Source organism: Sinocyclocheilus rhinocerous, unplaced genomic scaffold (assembly GCF_001515625.1).
Source record: "Sinocyclocheilus rhinocerous isolate Xijiao unplaced genomic scaffold, SAMN03320098_v1.1 scaffold561, whole genome shotgun sequence".
NCBI lineage: Eukaryota > Metazoa > Chordata > Actinopteri > Cypriniformes > Cyprinidae > Sinocyclocheilus > Sinocyclocheilus rhinocerous.
In genome coordinates, this window is record NW_015641041.1 from 1395906 (window position 1) to 1410500 (window position 14595).

The 14595-nt window shown below is 36.5% G+C and overlaps 1 protein-coding gene across 2 annotated transcripts; it reads left to right on the top strand.

Moving 5' to 3' along the window:
* The first annotated feature begins 2372 nt into the window (after window positions 1-2372).
* LOC107754353 (beta-1,4 N-acetylgalactosaminyltransferase 2) lies at window positions 2373-13309 on the top strand. 2 transcript variants are annotated; one of them, XM_016570771.1, is made up of 12 exons: window positions 2373-2650; window positions 5159-5209; window positions 5728-5865; window positions 5965-6071; window positions 6476-6513; window positions 7130-7310; window positions 8220-8306; window positions 9179-9360; window positions 9448-9591; window positions 10597-10822; window positions 11213-11406; window positions 13261-13309. In XM_016570771.1, the coding sequence occupies exons 1-11, from the start codon at window positions 2538-2540 to the stop codon at window positions 11392-11394; spliced, it is 1449 nt and encodes a 482-aa protein (XP_016426257.1). In that variant the 5' UTR covers window positions 2373-2537; the 3' UTR covers window positions 11395-11406; window positions 13261-13309. The 2 variants fall into 2 exon arrangements, with proteins under 2 accessions (XP_016426257.1, XP_016426255.1); XM_016570769.1 differs by lacking the exon at window positions 13261-13309 and having other exon boundaries at window positions 11213-11456.
* Window positions 13310-14595: the final 1286 nt, after the last annotated feature.

Sequence of the window (14595 nt, forward strand, 5' to 3'; positions counted from 1 at the left end):
CGCCAGGACGAACACTAGATCGCGGCAGAGGCAACGGAGCTCCGCCCCCCTGGAGGAAACGGAGCCTGGCCCGCAGCTCTGAGATGATCATCTTCCCGCAAAGGGAACATGACTCATCCGCGAACGCCACCTCAGCATGTTTAATGCCCAGACACGTGAGGCAGCGATCGTGTCTACCATCACCCGGCGCTAGGTAACGACCGCATCCAGAAACGCACTGGTGAAACGGCATCTTTAAAAAGACGATCCGTCATCTTTACAAAGACGCACCCGTGTAAGCTCTTTTAGAGAAATAGGCTCTTTCAGGGAAATGCTCTTTTAGGTGCTGAGATGCACAAAAAACAAAATGGGGGAAATGGCCGCTTGCAGCACGACAGGGGGTAGTGCAGCCTGAAGTGCGCAACCCACTCGACACAGGAACGACCACTGCTGAAGCGCCATCCACCAGCACAAGAAGCTCCCTAGAGCACGCTAGACTCGTCACAGACGAAGCAGTTTGGTAGCAGCAGAACGATGTTGTCGCTCGGCTCCAAACCAAAAAGCTGGTATGCGTTGCACCGGCTGCCTTTTTATTCTCACGCTATGATCAGCGGCAGCTGGATGCAATTATTGCATGCCAATGTGCATTGGCTTGTTTAGTTTACACTCGAAGTGGATTGGTCTCTCTAAGCGAGATCCCAATTCGTCGGTCACTGACGTGACGTCAAGAGTGACCGACTGAAAGGGAACTCGTGTGTCAAGGCTGGAAGTGGCCATTTTCCTGAAGCTTTTTGAGCCAGAGACACAGTGAATTCGTTTTTTTTTTTTTTTTTTCATACATTTTCGAAATCTAGCTTTACTCACCTCTCAGAATGACTTTCTTATAATATTCTCCAATATCATCATGTTCTTATTTGGACAACATTTTAACTCAATTGACAAAATATTTCTTTAGCCCAGTGTTTCTCAACCCTGGTCCTGGGCGCCCCCCAGCACTGCACATTTTGTGTGTCTCCCTAATCAAACACACCTGATTCAACTTATTAGCTCATTAAAAGAAACTCCAGGACCTGAAATGGGTGTCAGATAAGGGAGACATACAAAATGTGCAGTGTTGGGGGGGCGCTCAGGACAAGGGTTGAGAAACACTGCTTTTAGCCTATCTTTCATGTTCTGTTTTTATGTTTGTGGTCCTGGACAATTAATTTAAATATAATAAAATGTAATGTATGGATGCCCTTTAAGAAGGCTTGACCCCCGCAAAGGATGGAACTGATTTTGTGACTGATTTTGAAACGTAATTGGTCACCCCCTGAAATGGGTCATACCATTAACCGCCGCGTCGCTAGGCCATTTTATGATTAGCTCCATAAACTGTACACGAATTCGTGATCGCTTCCGTCCCCTTTAAATTTCATATGAAAACGGCGGCAGACTTCGATCGGCTCCTCCCCCTCTTTCAGTGCGTTCTTTTTCAATCCGCAGACCACAGCGGTGCAGAGCCAGAAACAGAGGATGAAGTGTTTATCGATAGATTGTTATAATATCTGCATCTGTGCAGTTCTTCGACATAAATACAGTTTACAAAATATCATGGGGGAGCAATAATCGGTTCCCCATCTACTGTAAAGTTTTCCCTGCGTTCACCCCTCATCACACCACACCACAGCTGTTTCCTCACGCGAAAATGTAGCACATATGAACGCATACTTTATAAAACGATCATGTTGCCATTTTCTTTTGAAAATGTAACTTTCAATATAATACATATTCCAGCGCATGTGGCAAAGAGGTTTGCATACTTAAGTAAAGAGGGTTGTACTAGAAATGCAAAGAGTAAAATTTTGTGTTTGTACAGTAAACAGGTTGTGTGTGTGAGATCATGAATACTTGAATTTGGCTTATTCAGTTATATGTTATACCTATATGTAATACAGTGAAATACTGCAATAAGTTTAGTATACGACCCCTAATCACACATTTTTTATTTTATTTATATATATTTTATTATTATTATTATTATTGGGCTATTATTATTATTATACCCTCACTGAGGGCTGAGCCCCCCTAAAATTAAAATCCTAGAATCGCCCCTGCCAATTAACATTACCTGAGCAGATAAATTAAATGCGCTATTATAAAACGTCGCTCAGAGACGTGGACGGAGAAATCATAGTATATATGTAGGTGAAGTGTATATATGTAGGAGAAATCATATATAATGTAGGTGATTAAAATGCATACACTGTTCGGTAATGATAAATTGGCTCTCTTTATGCTGTTAAAGTGGATGCACGAAGCAAACTGCTTGTCAATTTAGCAAGACGCCCCAAAATTACAGAAATGGTACCTCCAAACAGCCACATATCCGTCCTCTAGAATCTGTCACTCCCTTCATTCACCTGTTCCTCTTCAACAGGTAACATCCACGGTATCTTTAATGGCTTTATTTTGACGCTTATTAGCGTATTTTGAGTTTCAAAGCTTAATTTTGATGTGGATATAGACCGCCTATAAATCAATATATTACATTGTTTTTAATCGCGACAGATTTAATCATGTACAGATCCCGCATAACTGTATTCATCGCCATTCTTTTAATGGGCTTTCTTTTCGCGTTATTTTATATTGACGGGGATTTTTGGAGTAAAACTTCACTACAGACAATGAGGTAAGTGCCTCGTACATCAGTGAACGTTAAAATTGTTTTTTTTATTGTCGTGACAATTTTTTTTTTTTCGATTAGATTCAGTCAAATATTTATTTCGATTGACAGTCAAATAAAATCATATTTCTGACTTATAATAATATTATAATGACTTATAATAATATATAATATATAATAATCTAACTTATAATAATATCCAATAATGATGTTACCACATGAAGCACATTTTTAAATAAAGGATTTGAAAAAATTTTATGCTTAATATAACATAGAAATATGTTGTGTATATGGACTCTTAAACAGTGTACTCCTTTTCCTCGTCATTATCAGAATACTAGAGAGTCAGTGTCAATAATTAAATGTTTTTCATACTATTTAATACATTTCATATTCATTCCAGGGACATTATATTCATTATAGGGACAAGCTAAAACAACAGTGCATGATGAAAAGCTAAAGCACAATAAAACGTATTGCACATACAAGGAAGTTGTTAGACAGCAAAAAATGTATTTTCCTTTAGAGTGAGAAGAGTTCTTCCTGGTATAGAAATAGTTTAAGTTTTGTCTGCGTCTGCGATCCAAAAGCGGTCAGAATGAAGCCTGAAACCAGTAAAGTCTTTTCTGAAAACCATTTTCTGTCAGCAAAAGGCTCAAGAGACAGAGGCGAAATGATGGTTAAAAAAATGAACATTTAGAAATTTATGATGAAATGAAGGCGGACAGTTTTTGTTTTATTCAGCTGTATTTACTCTAACAAAAGTGAAAGATATAACCAACACATTCTCACTCCCAACTCCTCACATATTGACGCTTGGTAATGACCCTATAGCCCGCAAGTGCACTCAAAGCAAACCTATAAAGCGTCATTTCAAGGGAACAGTCAACTCATAAAATGCGGTTACAATATTTTCCGGCATCACCGGGGGCCCTGCACTCTTAGAAAAAAAGGTTCATTGGGGTTCTATACCTTTTCTTCTAAGAGTGTGGGCTTAAGCCCAGGTAAGCCTGTGCATTAATGCGGCCCATTTATATTATTTAAATATATACTGTGTATATATATATATATATATATATATTGTAGCGGGGTGAATCAGGACACAGACACAGAAGATGGATTTTTAACAGCACAAATCCCCGGATGGTGATTTATTTAAACAGAGAAGTGATAATACGGTGCTCGGTGAAAGTGCTCTCGGTCCAAGTGGAAATAGTGTCGGTGATCTTCCGTGAAGTGTGGCAAACGGCCAGGAGCTCAGTCAGTCTCTGTACAGCGGGAGAGAAAACACTCATTAGTCTCTCTTCCAGGGAGCATGTTACTCGCCTTAGTGTGTTTTCCCTCCCAGTTTTAAAGCCGTTGCCAACGAGCTCCAGGTGTGCTGGCCATTATGCTCAGGTGTTCGCAGTCGGTGATTAGTGCCGGAGCGGCGTTTCCAGGGCGACGCTGATCTGCCCTCGGGACGCTCGCCACAATATATATATATGTATATTTTAAATTATATGCATATTTGGCTTTTACTGTTAAAATGCTTTTAAAATCTTTTTTTCCTCTAAAATTTGAAAACCCCTGCTTTGCCTGCTTTTTTTTCCACATGACTGAATGCTAATGACTGTGATTTTAATGGTAAAAGACTGAAAAACTGTAATGGACATTTAATGTAAGTTTATGGTAAAATGCAGTTTTTGGAAGTGAAAAAGAATGTATAGTTTACAGGGAAAAATCATAAATTGACTTTCCCAGAATTCCCTGTGTTACATTTCACATTTGATATTTTTTTGTTGAAATAACTATGTTTCTTCTTAGTTTTTTCTTACCAGTTATGTTAATTACGGTTGTATGTTACATCTAATGTTGTTAAATTAATGTTTATTGCATTATTTCAGTATCATGTTTGTTACCATGATGATGTTTGGTATTTGTGTGAATGACATTGTGCATCTTCAATATATATATTTATATTAGTATTTTTTTTCTCAGCTTGTGGAAGAGCTGATTGTGATGAGCTTTGGTTCATCATGTGTCTTTGTCATCACTACCTGATTTTGGTGGTTATCAGTGTATTACAAAGGTACTAAACAGACTTTGAGTGAAACCAAAAAACTGAACTGCTCCTTATTTAGAAGGCAGGACTTATTCCGCCGTATTGCGCATTGCACTTTCTCCCATTCTTAGTCATATTTGTGTACCATCTTTGTATATCTAAAGTCTTTGGGTTAGCCCAACATACATTCTGTATCATATTTACCCAGCCTGTGGGCTAAAAACAACCCAAATTAGGCAGTTTTAACCCAGGAGTTTCAGAGTGTAAAGACTACAAATAAAAATGTTACAGTTAACTCTTACAGGTAACGCTTAATGTCTTTAACATACCACAAAAGTGATTTAATTCTGGTGTGGGAAGATATTTGATACGATTCACTCCTGCTTAAGTTTTATTTGGTTACAGACAATAAGTCCATACAAACTGTACTCAAATTATTTTTTTCCCCCCACTCACACAACTTTCTCAAGATTCTCAAATTGCTACCGTGACCCAGAGATCCCAGACTTTCCCAAACCAAAGTAAGTAGATTCGTTTCATTTTTATGAGCAACCCTGCCCATTCTTAGTCATATTTGTGTACCATCTTTGTATATCTAAAGTCTTTGGGTTAGCCCAACATACATTCTGTATCATATTTACCCAGCCTGTGGGCTAAAAACAACCCAAATTAGGTAGTTTTAACCCAGGAGTTTCAGAGTGTAAAGGCTACAAATAAAAATGTTACAGTTAGGTAACGCTTAACGTCTTTAACATACCACAAAAGTGATTTAATTCTGGTGTGGGAAGATATTTGATACGATTCACTCCTGCTTAAGTTTTATTTGGTTACAGACAATAAGTCCATACAAACTGTACTCAAATTATTTTTTTCCCCCCACTCACACAACTTTCTCAAGATTCTCAAATTGCTACCATGACCCAGAAATCCCAGACTTTCCCAAACCAAAGTAAGTAGATTTGTTTCATTTTTATGAGCAACCCTGAAGCAGTGACTTCCTTGTTTCTGATTTTCATCTGTTGCTTGTTACACATCTCAGTATCGGGCCTTTTCCAAATGAGAATCCAACACCCTGTACCTGCCAAAACACTATGCCAGCAAACCAGTTTGTGTCAAAAGATAAGCTGGATGACCTGCAGAAACGCCGGGTAGAAGAGTTCAGACAACACCAGATCAGGTTACTCACAATTCCTCAGATCTCTTCATTGTGGCACAAACACAGTCATTCCTCTGAGTCTGAATGAACTGCTTAAAAATAATGGCATGTGTCTTTCAGATCAGGTAAAGAAAATGATGTTCTTCTTCTCGTCCCGGCCAACACCCCACTCCAGTATCCGATGAGAGGATTCAGAGTGACTCCCATGAATAAAACACTCATTCCTGGTGAGTCTGATTTCTGTCTATCCTTTATTTGTTTGCTAATGATCTCAGGTTTCTTAAATGCATCTCCAGAAGATTACAGAGAGACATACACTACCGCTCAGATTTTAAAAATGTTTTTGAATGCAATCTTATTCTTATTCTTATTCACATGATCCTTCAGAAAGCATTCTAATATGCTGATTTGCTGCCATTAAATAGTTTAGGGAAAGTAATTGTTTAATTCGTTAAGGATGTTTGAAATTGATTAATTAAAAGTGAAAGTAACAACATTTATGATGTTAAAAAAGATTGACTCTTTTGAATGTTCTGTTCATCAATTCCTTTGATCCCCTACAATATAAGACTGTCCGTTGTTTTATTAATCTTTGTGTTTCATTAATTAAAGAAATGTGTCATTATTAAAGGTCTAGCTCTGCAAACACAAAAGAAAGCGTTTTACAAGGTTTGTCCTGCTGAATATGCTGTTCTCACTAAATAAAGGTGGTGGGTTTTATGTTGATCGCAATCATTGGTTTGGTTTCAGACGGTCTCTGTATTGGGGTTTTTCCTTCTTTTAATTGATGCTTTGTGAGCTTTTGATCCAAAGCTGTTAAAGGTAGGGTAGGTGATTTCGTAGAGGCTAGCAATAGCAAGCTAGTTTTGAAAGCATAAGAAAACCCACCCTCCCAGCAAATCACTCTCTCTCCCTGCAAATTCTCACTTGGGGCAATGGAACGCGCTGATGACGTATCATGTCTGTGCGAACAGGGTGCATGGAGGTATGCAAATACATATGTTGACAGGCAGGTAGGACAGCCTGTCGTAGCCCTCAGACCAATGGATATGATTGGACGAACATTTTATGGTCCTACGCCCTACTTCCACAGACGATATAAAAACAATTAAATACATTTAGACCACTTAACTTATTGATTGCTATTGGGACGTGAAGAGACTTTCAACCAGCATGTTTTTGAACCAAATCACCTACCCTGCCTTCAATATGGGTGTTTTTTTTAAAAGGAGTCATCAAGTGTGAAGTGTATAAAATGAGCTCAAATGATATGAAACCTCTCCAGGTTTCTCTAAGGGTGCAGAAAGGAGTGCTTTCAGTGATGAATGTCCAGGAAGGAGAGCAGGTGGACGGCCAGAATGAGAAACATCTGAGCATCTCATCCAGCAGCCTCCAACAGCTCAACGACCTGCTGAGCAGACTGACCTACACCAGCACCATCTACCACATCAAGACCGAAGACCTCGGTACGTAACCTGTGACCTAAAGGAATAGTTCATCTAAATTTTTATCATCGTTTATTCTCATGTCATTCTAAACCGGTTTAGACTTCTTCTGCAGAACACCGATTTTTTTGAAGAATTTTAGGTTCCAAATAACATTGGACCTGACTAACAGAAGAAAAAAAAAACACAGACATTCTTCAAAATTACTTGGGGCTTGTCCAAATACCCACACTTGCAGTCTTTGCACTTGACCACTTGTCTACATACATGACGTATTTCCTGTATTTGACCCAAGCTCTCAAGTGGGCATGAAGACCACAAGTGTGTGTAGAACTTTTCATTACCCGATGGGACACACTTATAGTGTTGTAAAAATGCAAGCGTTTACAGAACTTTATTTAGTTTTTTAGTACTTTGCATTCTAAATGTCTGTTCAATTTAGTAATTGTGGTGCTTCTAATTAAGTGATAAAAAAGCCGTTGCAAATGTTGTACAAAATAAACATACTCATCCTAAAATGTGCAACACTTTGTTTTACTACCAAATTATATGAAATATCTAATTATTATTCATTTCTGCAACCCCTTGCGAGATCTCTGCAAAAGTCTCACGATTTATTTCCAGAACGTGATGCACGATTGGATACGCTTAGCCTCAAATACCGCTCCAGAGCAGTATTCAAGATAGTGTGGATTTACTGTGCATTAAGGGCGCTGCACTTTGGTGTTTTACTTCCAGTTGCGTGCACATGCTCTCAAATGGCCAAGACCGCAAATGTTGGTAACTGGACAAGCCCTTGGAATATAATGAGTCACACATGGACAACTTTTATGATACAATTATTAAGTTAAAAGTATCCTAAATCATATACATTTTAAGTTAAACATTAATCGGAATGTACTGACTTTACACGTGCATTTATGTCCTTAGCGTACTTCTCTTTTGAGAACCATGAGGTCATATTCCCGATTGAGATCAGACGTTTGTCAATTCCTGTTCTGTATGACCCGGGAAAAGGTGAGCTCAAATACTCATACTTACACTGTAAAAAAATAAAAAATATTTTACATTGTAAAAATAAAATAAAATAAATAAATAAAAATACTACTACTACTTATAACAATAACAATAAATCTGTGAAATGTATGGTAAGAAACCAGCAGCTGTGGTTGAACTGTACCTTAAAAAATATGGCAGCCACATTTTTAGGTCTTACAGTAAAATACAGTACATTTTATTAAATGATATAAAGTTAATATACGCCAAAACACAGGTCATATTGAGAGAGCCATATAACGAGTCAAAGTTCATGCACACTAATACAAAACACTGTAACAAACATGACATGAATATTATGCAAAAACATTAATTTAGCAACATAAGTTGTAACAGAAAACCTAAATGTACATAATTGATAACAAAAATTAAGAAGAAACAATTGTTTAACCATTAAATGCGAAGTGTCATAGAGGGAATTCTGGGTGACACTTGTTCTTTTTCACTTCCAAAAACTGTTTTTTAAAATTACATGAAACATCCCATTAGATTTTTTACAGTTTTTCACCATATATAGTAAAGAAACTTTTGTTAACCAATCACCAAGTTTGGACCATAGCACTTTTTACTAACATTTTTTACACACTGTTTTTAGAGTGCAGTGTATGCTTCTAAACATGTTATTTTAGTATCATTTATGTACTATTATAGTTTTTATTAATATTTTTAATAGCATTTATTTTTTTATATTCAGTTTTCATTTTAGTTTTAGTTTTAGTGATTTTGTTATGCACTTTTGTCTTTTTTATTAATATTACAGTGTAATCACAGTATATGTATCATGTGAACACAATCTGTTATGGGCACATAATTGTCTCCCACTCTCTCTGTAGATGTGAACACTCAGGTGACTGTGCTAATTAAAGCATTTCTGCGATACAAAGAACTAAATGTCCTCATCAACAGTATCCGTCTGAACTACCCAAAAATAAAGATCATTGTTGCTGATGACAGTCTGAACCCAGAGAAGGTGGTCGGTGACAATATAGAGCACTACATAATGCCCCCGGCACAGGTACAAACGTCAGGTTTTTCAGATTGAATGTTAATGTAATTTTCTTGACATGTTAAGGTTACCTGCTTTCATTGTTTGGCTTTTCAGGGCTGGTTTGCAGGCAGAAATCTGGCAGTGTCGCAGGTCACCACTAAGTACTTCCTGTGGGTGGATGATGACTTTGTGTTCCTCAATGAGACGCGCATTGAGAGCTTTGTGAACATTATGGAAGCCGTTCCTGAACTAGATGTGGTAATTATGTCAAAAAAAAAATTCTTTAAGGCTGTCTGCTCACCAAGGCTGCATTTATTTGATCAAAATACAGTAAAACAGTCATATTATTACAATTTAAAAGAATCTATTTTCATATACATTAAAATGTCATATGTTCCTGTGATGCAAAGCTGATTTTCTTTAGTCTCAGTATGACAGTCTTTAGTGTCACATCACTGCAAAAAAATGCTTTTCTTACTTAGTTTTTTTGTCTTGTTTTCAGCCACAATATCTAAAAATTCTTAAATCAAGAAGGATTTTCTAGACAAGTACAAATTATTGTCTTGTTTTCAGAAAAAAACAAGTCAAAATTAAGTGAGTTTTTGCTTAGAACAAGCAAAATAATCTGCCAGTGGGGTAAGCAAAATAATCTTATTTCAAACAGAAAACAAGATTATTTTGCTTACCCCATTGGCAGATTATTTTGCTTGTTTCAGGCAAAAACTCACTTAGTTTTGACATGTTTCATGTGACATGGAAACAAGACAAAAAATCTAAGTAAGAAAAGCATTTTTTTGCAGTGATAATCCTTCAGAAATCGTTCTAATATGCTGATTTGCTGCTCAAGAAGCTTTTTATATCATAATCAATATTGAAACAGTTGTGCTGCCTAATATTATCATGGAAACTGAGGTATATTTATTTTCAGGATTCTTTGATGAATAGAATAACAGCATTTATTTGAAATCTAAATCTTTTTTACCATTAAAAATTTATTTTACTTTTACTTTTGGTCCTGTGAGTTATTATTAACTGCGAGTTATTATACCTGTGAATTATGGACTGTTTCACATGTGCAATAAATGTTTATAGTTCACTAAAGTATGAGAAATATTGTTCAACCCAATAGAGATCTGTATTGTGTCCAATAAAGATCTGATAAAGATTGAGATCTTATTTTTATGTTTGTGAAAGACCTTGGCTGCTTTTGACCTTTGTTTTCTTTTTGTAGTTTATTCTTTCATTCTCTCTCTCCCCCATCAGGTTGGTGGTCAGGTAGGAGGAAATCAGTTTGCCTTCCAGTTGCAATACCAGGAAGGCAACAGCGAGGAAGGCGGCTGTATCACGCGTGTCAGTCGTACCCATGCGCCACTCCCGGGTTTCAACGGCTGCTTCTTTGCAGATGGAGTCGTCAACTACTTCCTGGGCCGGACAGAGGCTGTGCGGAGGGTCGGTTTTGACCCGTTCCTCAAAAGGGTGGCTCACACTGGTGAGTGGACCTCAGATCAGATCAGATGAAGTCACCGATTTGTTTTAGATGAGCTCTATTATTAAAGTATCCCGAAAAGACCTGCCTAAAGTGAAACAATATGTTTTGACATATATTATATTCATCCATTGTCGTGAAATGATTAATGATATCCAGGTGTAGGTCTTAGGTAATTCAAAGCATGGGTCTAGTACAGACAATACAAACTATCTTGATTTATTGTCCAAGAACAATAGTTTATGACAATTGACAAACTGAGAAATGTGAATGGAGCTGATTCATGATCCATGGTGAACAATCCATGGACATGCCAGCTGAGATAACAAGCGTTGGATCAACAAGAATAAAAACAAGAATCTGTTTTCATTTTATATTCCCAACTATGTACAGAATTCTTCGTTGACGGGCTTGGAGATTTATTAGTTGCCACCTGCAAAGGTCTCAGAATTGGTCACCAAAAACACAGTCCCACGAACAAGTACGGTTCCTACAGGCATCCTCCCAAAAGTGATTCAGAGGCGAAAATGACCCACCATTTTTTCAAGAACCATCTGAAATGCATCAAATACTAAGGAGCATTTCAGGTGAAACGTGCCATTCATCACACCTTATTATTCATTGGATTTTTTTATTTACTCTACGAATCAAAGGTTTGGATCTACTTATTCATATGAAAGCTTGTTTTTACCATGGAATAATAAAAAAAACAATTGCTACTTTTCAAAATTCTGAATTTTTTTCTTCACTATTCTGATTTTACATCTCACAATTTAGACTTTGTTTCTTGCAGTTCTGACCTATTTTCTCAGAGATTTGAGTTTAAATCTCTTGAAACTGTTTTCTCATCATTATGAGTCTATATTCTTTTTTTTTCTTTTCTTTTTTTGCACAGAATAAAAATTGTGACTTTTTGTTGCAATTCTGGGTTTTGTTTTGTTTTTGTTTTTTTGCAATTGCAAGTTTATATCTCACAATTATGACTTTTTTTTTTCTCTCTAAATCACGAGAAAAAAGTCAGAAGTGTGAATTGTGAGATAGAAACCCAGTATTGCAAGATATAAACTCAGAATTGCGAGATACCAAAAAAGTTGCAATTACCTTTTTAATATTTTAGTCCGTGGTGGAAACAAGCTTCCAAAGTCATTAAAGCTATAAAAGAACACAGATGGAAGAATGAGAATTATATAGTGATCAAACATATTAACTAAACTGAAATCTGAGCCTTTTCTTTGTCTTGTTTCAAGGTCTGTTCACTGAGAACTGGTTGACTGGGTTTGACTTTCTTTTCCTTCATTATCCACTCCAAAATGTTTTTTACATAATATTTAATTTGTACACATGAAGTAATATGAGTTGGAAATGGTTACTAAAAATCATTTGAGATGTTCATGCGGGTAACTGGTAATGATCTCAGGATAAGGAGTGTGAAAATGATAATGTTACACTAAGTACTTCCTGTATTTCATAAGTGGATCATACATAATTTTCATAAGTAAATCATACAAAAGTGTACGCTGCTAAATATTAAAGCTGAATGAAGGTTGCTGAAACATTAGTTTATAAAACTCAACAGATTTACAGTTTAGCAAACAGGTTATGCTGGGATTTCATATTTCAACATTTTTAAATGTTATTCCTTATTTTTAGAACATTCAAAAGTAGTGTTCATTCAGAAATAATGTCTTCATAACATAATGGAAATGTTAGCTAAGTGTTCTTACTTTATTAGCTGGGATAGCACATTAACAAGTGAACTGAAAACAAGTGTTGCAGTTCCTGTAAATCGCCTGCTTTACTGCACAGAATTAAACTGCAGTTCATTTTTGCTTGAGGCAGAAAAATTCCTAACGATATTTTTAATACCGGTTGATGGTGTAGCCTGCATATGACTTATTTATATAAGTGTCAGATTTGTATTTTATTGTTTAAAATCAACAGGCCTGCAAAGTCACCATTGTCACCAAAAAGTCCAAGTGTCCTTAGTCCTTCACCTTTGCATGTTTACTGGATCAATATTGTCACTAACTACATTGTAGTGCCAATAAAGAGTCAATACTCTGTTGTCATTTTATTTTTTGAGAAAATGATATATTCGTTTCTATTCTTGAACAGGAAGTCGTCAGCTTATGTATCCACCACAGAAGTAAGCTATTTTCTGCAAATGTCCCACTTCCGATTCATTAGCTGCTATAGGTAAATAGCTAGAAGAATAACAAAGTGCAGTAAACCTTAAACTTGTGCTATAAACCAATGTGTTCATGATTAGGACAACACATTCAAATAATATGATAACACATATTACGGACTGTTTTTCTACAGCTAAAACAACTGCAAGCGAATGACACCGGAAGCCTCGCACATTCAGGTTACAAATTACTGCACTCGCTTTTACGTCAAAAAATAAGGTGAATATACTTTCTCTCTCTTGTTAATTGCAGCATCCACGTGATATAGCAACGGCATCATCTAAAATTCACGCTAAAGGTATCTGTGTTTTCATCTTTCAAGATCGTTTGTCCATTGTAATGCACCATTGTTAATATAGAAACAGATCCAAATGTAATAAAAACTAAAAACGCTAAAAAAAATTTAAAAAAACACGACAAGCTACATCCTGTATGTGTTATCTGTAGAATGCTGTTCTGTCGGTACTGGTTGCCCACTCCATATTTTCCTATGAGTATTTGCCTGAGAGGTTTGCATAAAAACAGCTCATTTGCATTTAGGGACTTAGTCCTGTTTTTGAGCATGATTTCTCTCAATTTCAGTTGAAATGCATTCAGCATTGTTTTAAGGTTATTGTTTTCTCATCAGGAAACAGACCCCATAAGTGTCTTGTGATCTGGATCAAATTCAAATGAGCTTTAGGAAGAAAAACATATGGAGTGAATTGACTGTGAAATAGAGTGAGCACTCATGTTTCATTTATCTCGTTTAAAATCTCCCTATGGTCTAACATAATTGTTTTAAATGTTCTGAGGATTTGAGACTTTACAGTGCACTTCACGATTGATGGGATTGCTATCCAGTTGAGTTTACACGTTCCATTTTACACTTGACTACATCTGGGCCAGTATAACATGCCCTCAACTTTATTTTTTCATTTTGAGAGGAGTAAAATCTACAAACAACCAGATGCATTGACACCGGATCCTCGTGCCGTCAGACTGAGAGTCCAAACAGCTGCTAAAAACATAACAATACTCCACAAGTAATCCATGCACTCCAGTCCAGCAATTAATGTCTTGTGATACATGACTGAATTATAAGATTGTACTAGTTAAAAATAGCAAATATTAGAATGCTAAATGCTAAGAATTAAATGCTTAATGAGCAAAACAATAACAGTATGCACTCTACCCACTCTTGCCAATTATTTTTAATGGAAAAGTCGCTAAATTAGCAAATCAATGTCACTGCGTCACATTTGCATTTGCCTAATATCACCTGTTCATCAGTTTGCTTCTCTCCTACTCTCGGAGCTCACATTGGGTACTGTATTTTAAAACAACTGAATTCCCAAAAAACTGTTCTCATTTAGATATTTTTTCTGTTTTCAGACAACGGAACAAATTTGAAATAGTGACTGAAACACAACCCATTAAATGGGTCATTGAATGAAATGTTCACTTTTTTTATATATATATATAGCTTTTTTTCTGCATTTAGTTAGGTTTCTAGCATGTCTGCTATTTCAGAAAAGCTGAAAAGAAAACACGCATCATGTTGACATACCCAGGAATGTTTAAGGGTAAGTATGCTGTTACGGTCCT

Excerpts from the sequence above, each read along its gene's own strand:
- LOC107754353 (XM_016570771.1), top strand. The coding sequence starts at position 2,538 with ATGTACAGATCCCGCATAACTGTATTCATCGCCATTCTTTTAATGGGC. Across the intron at positions 9,361-9,447 it reads ACATAATGCCCCCGGCACAG|GGCTGGTTTGCAGGCAGAAA; the intron begins GTACAAACGTCA and ends TTGGCTTTTCAG. Across the intron at positions 10,823-11,212 it reads CAAAAGGGTGGCTCACACTG|AATTCTTCGTTGACGGGCTT; the intron begins GTGAGTGGACCT and ends AACTATGTACAG.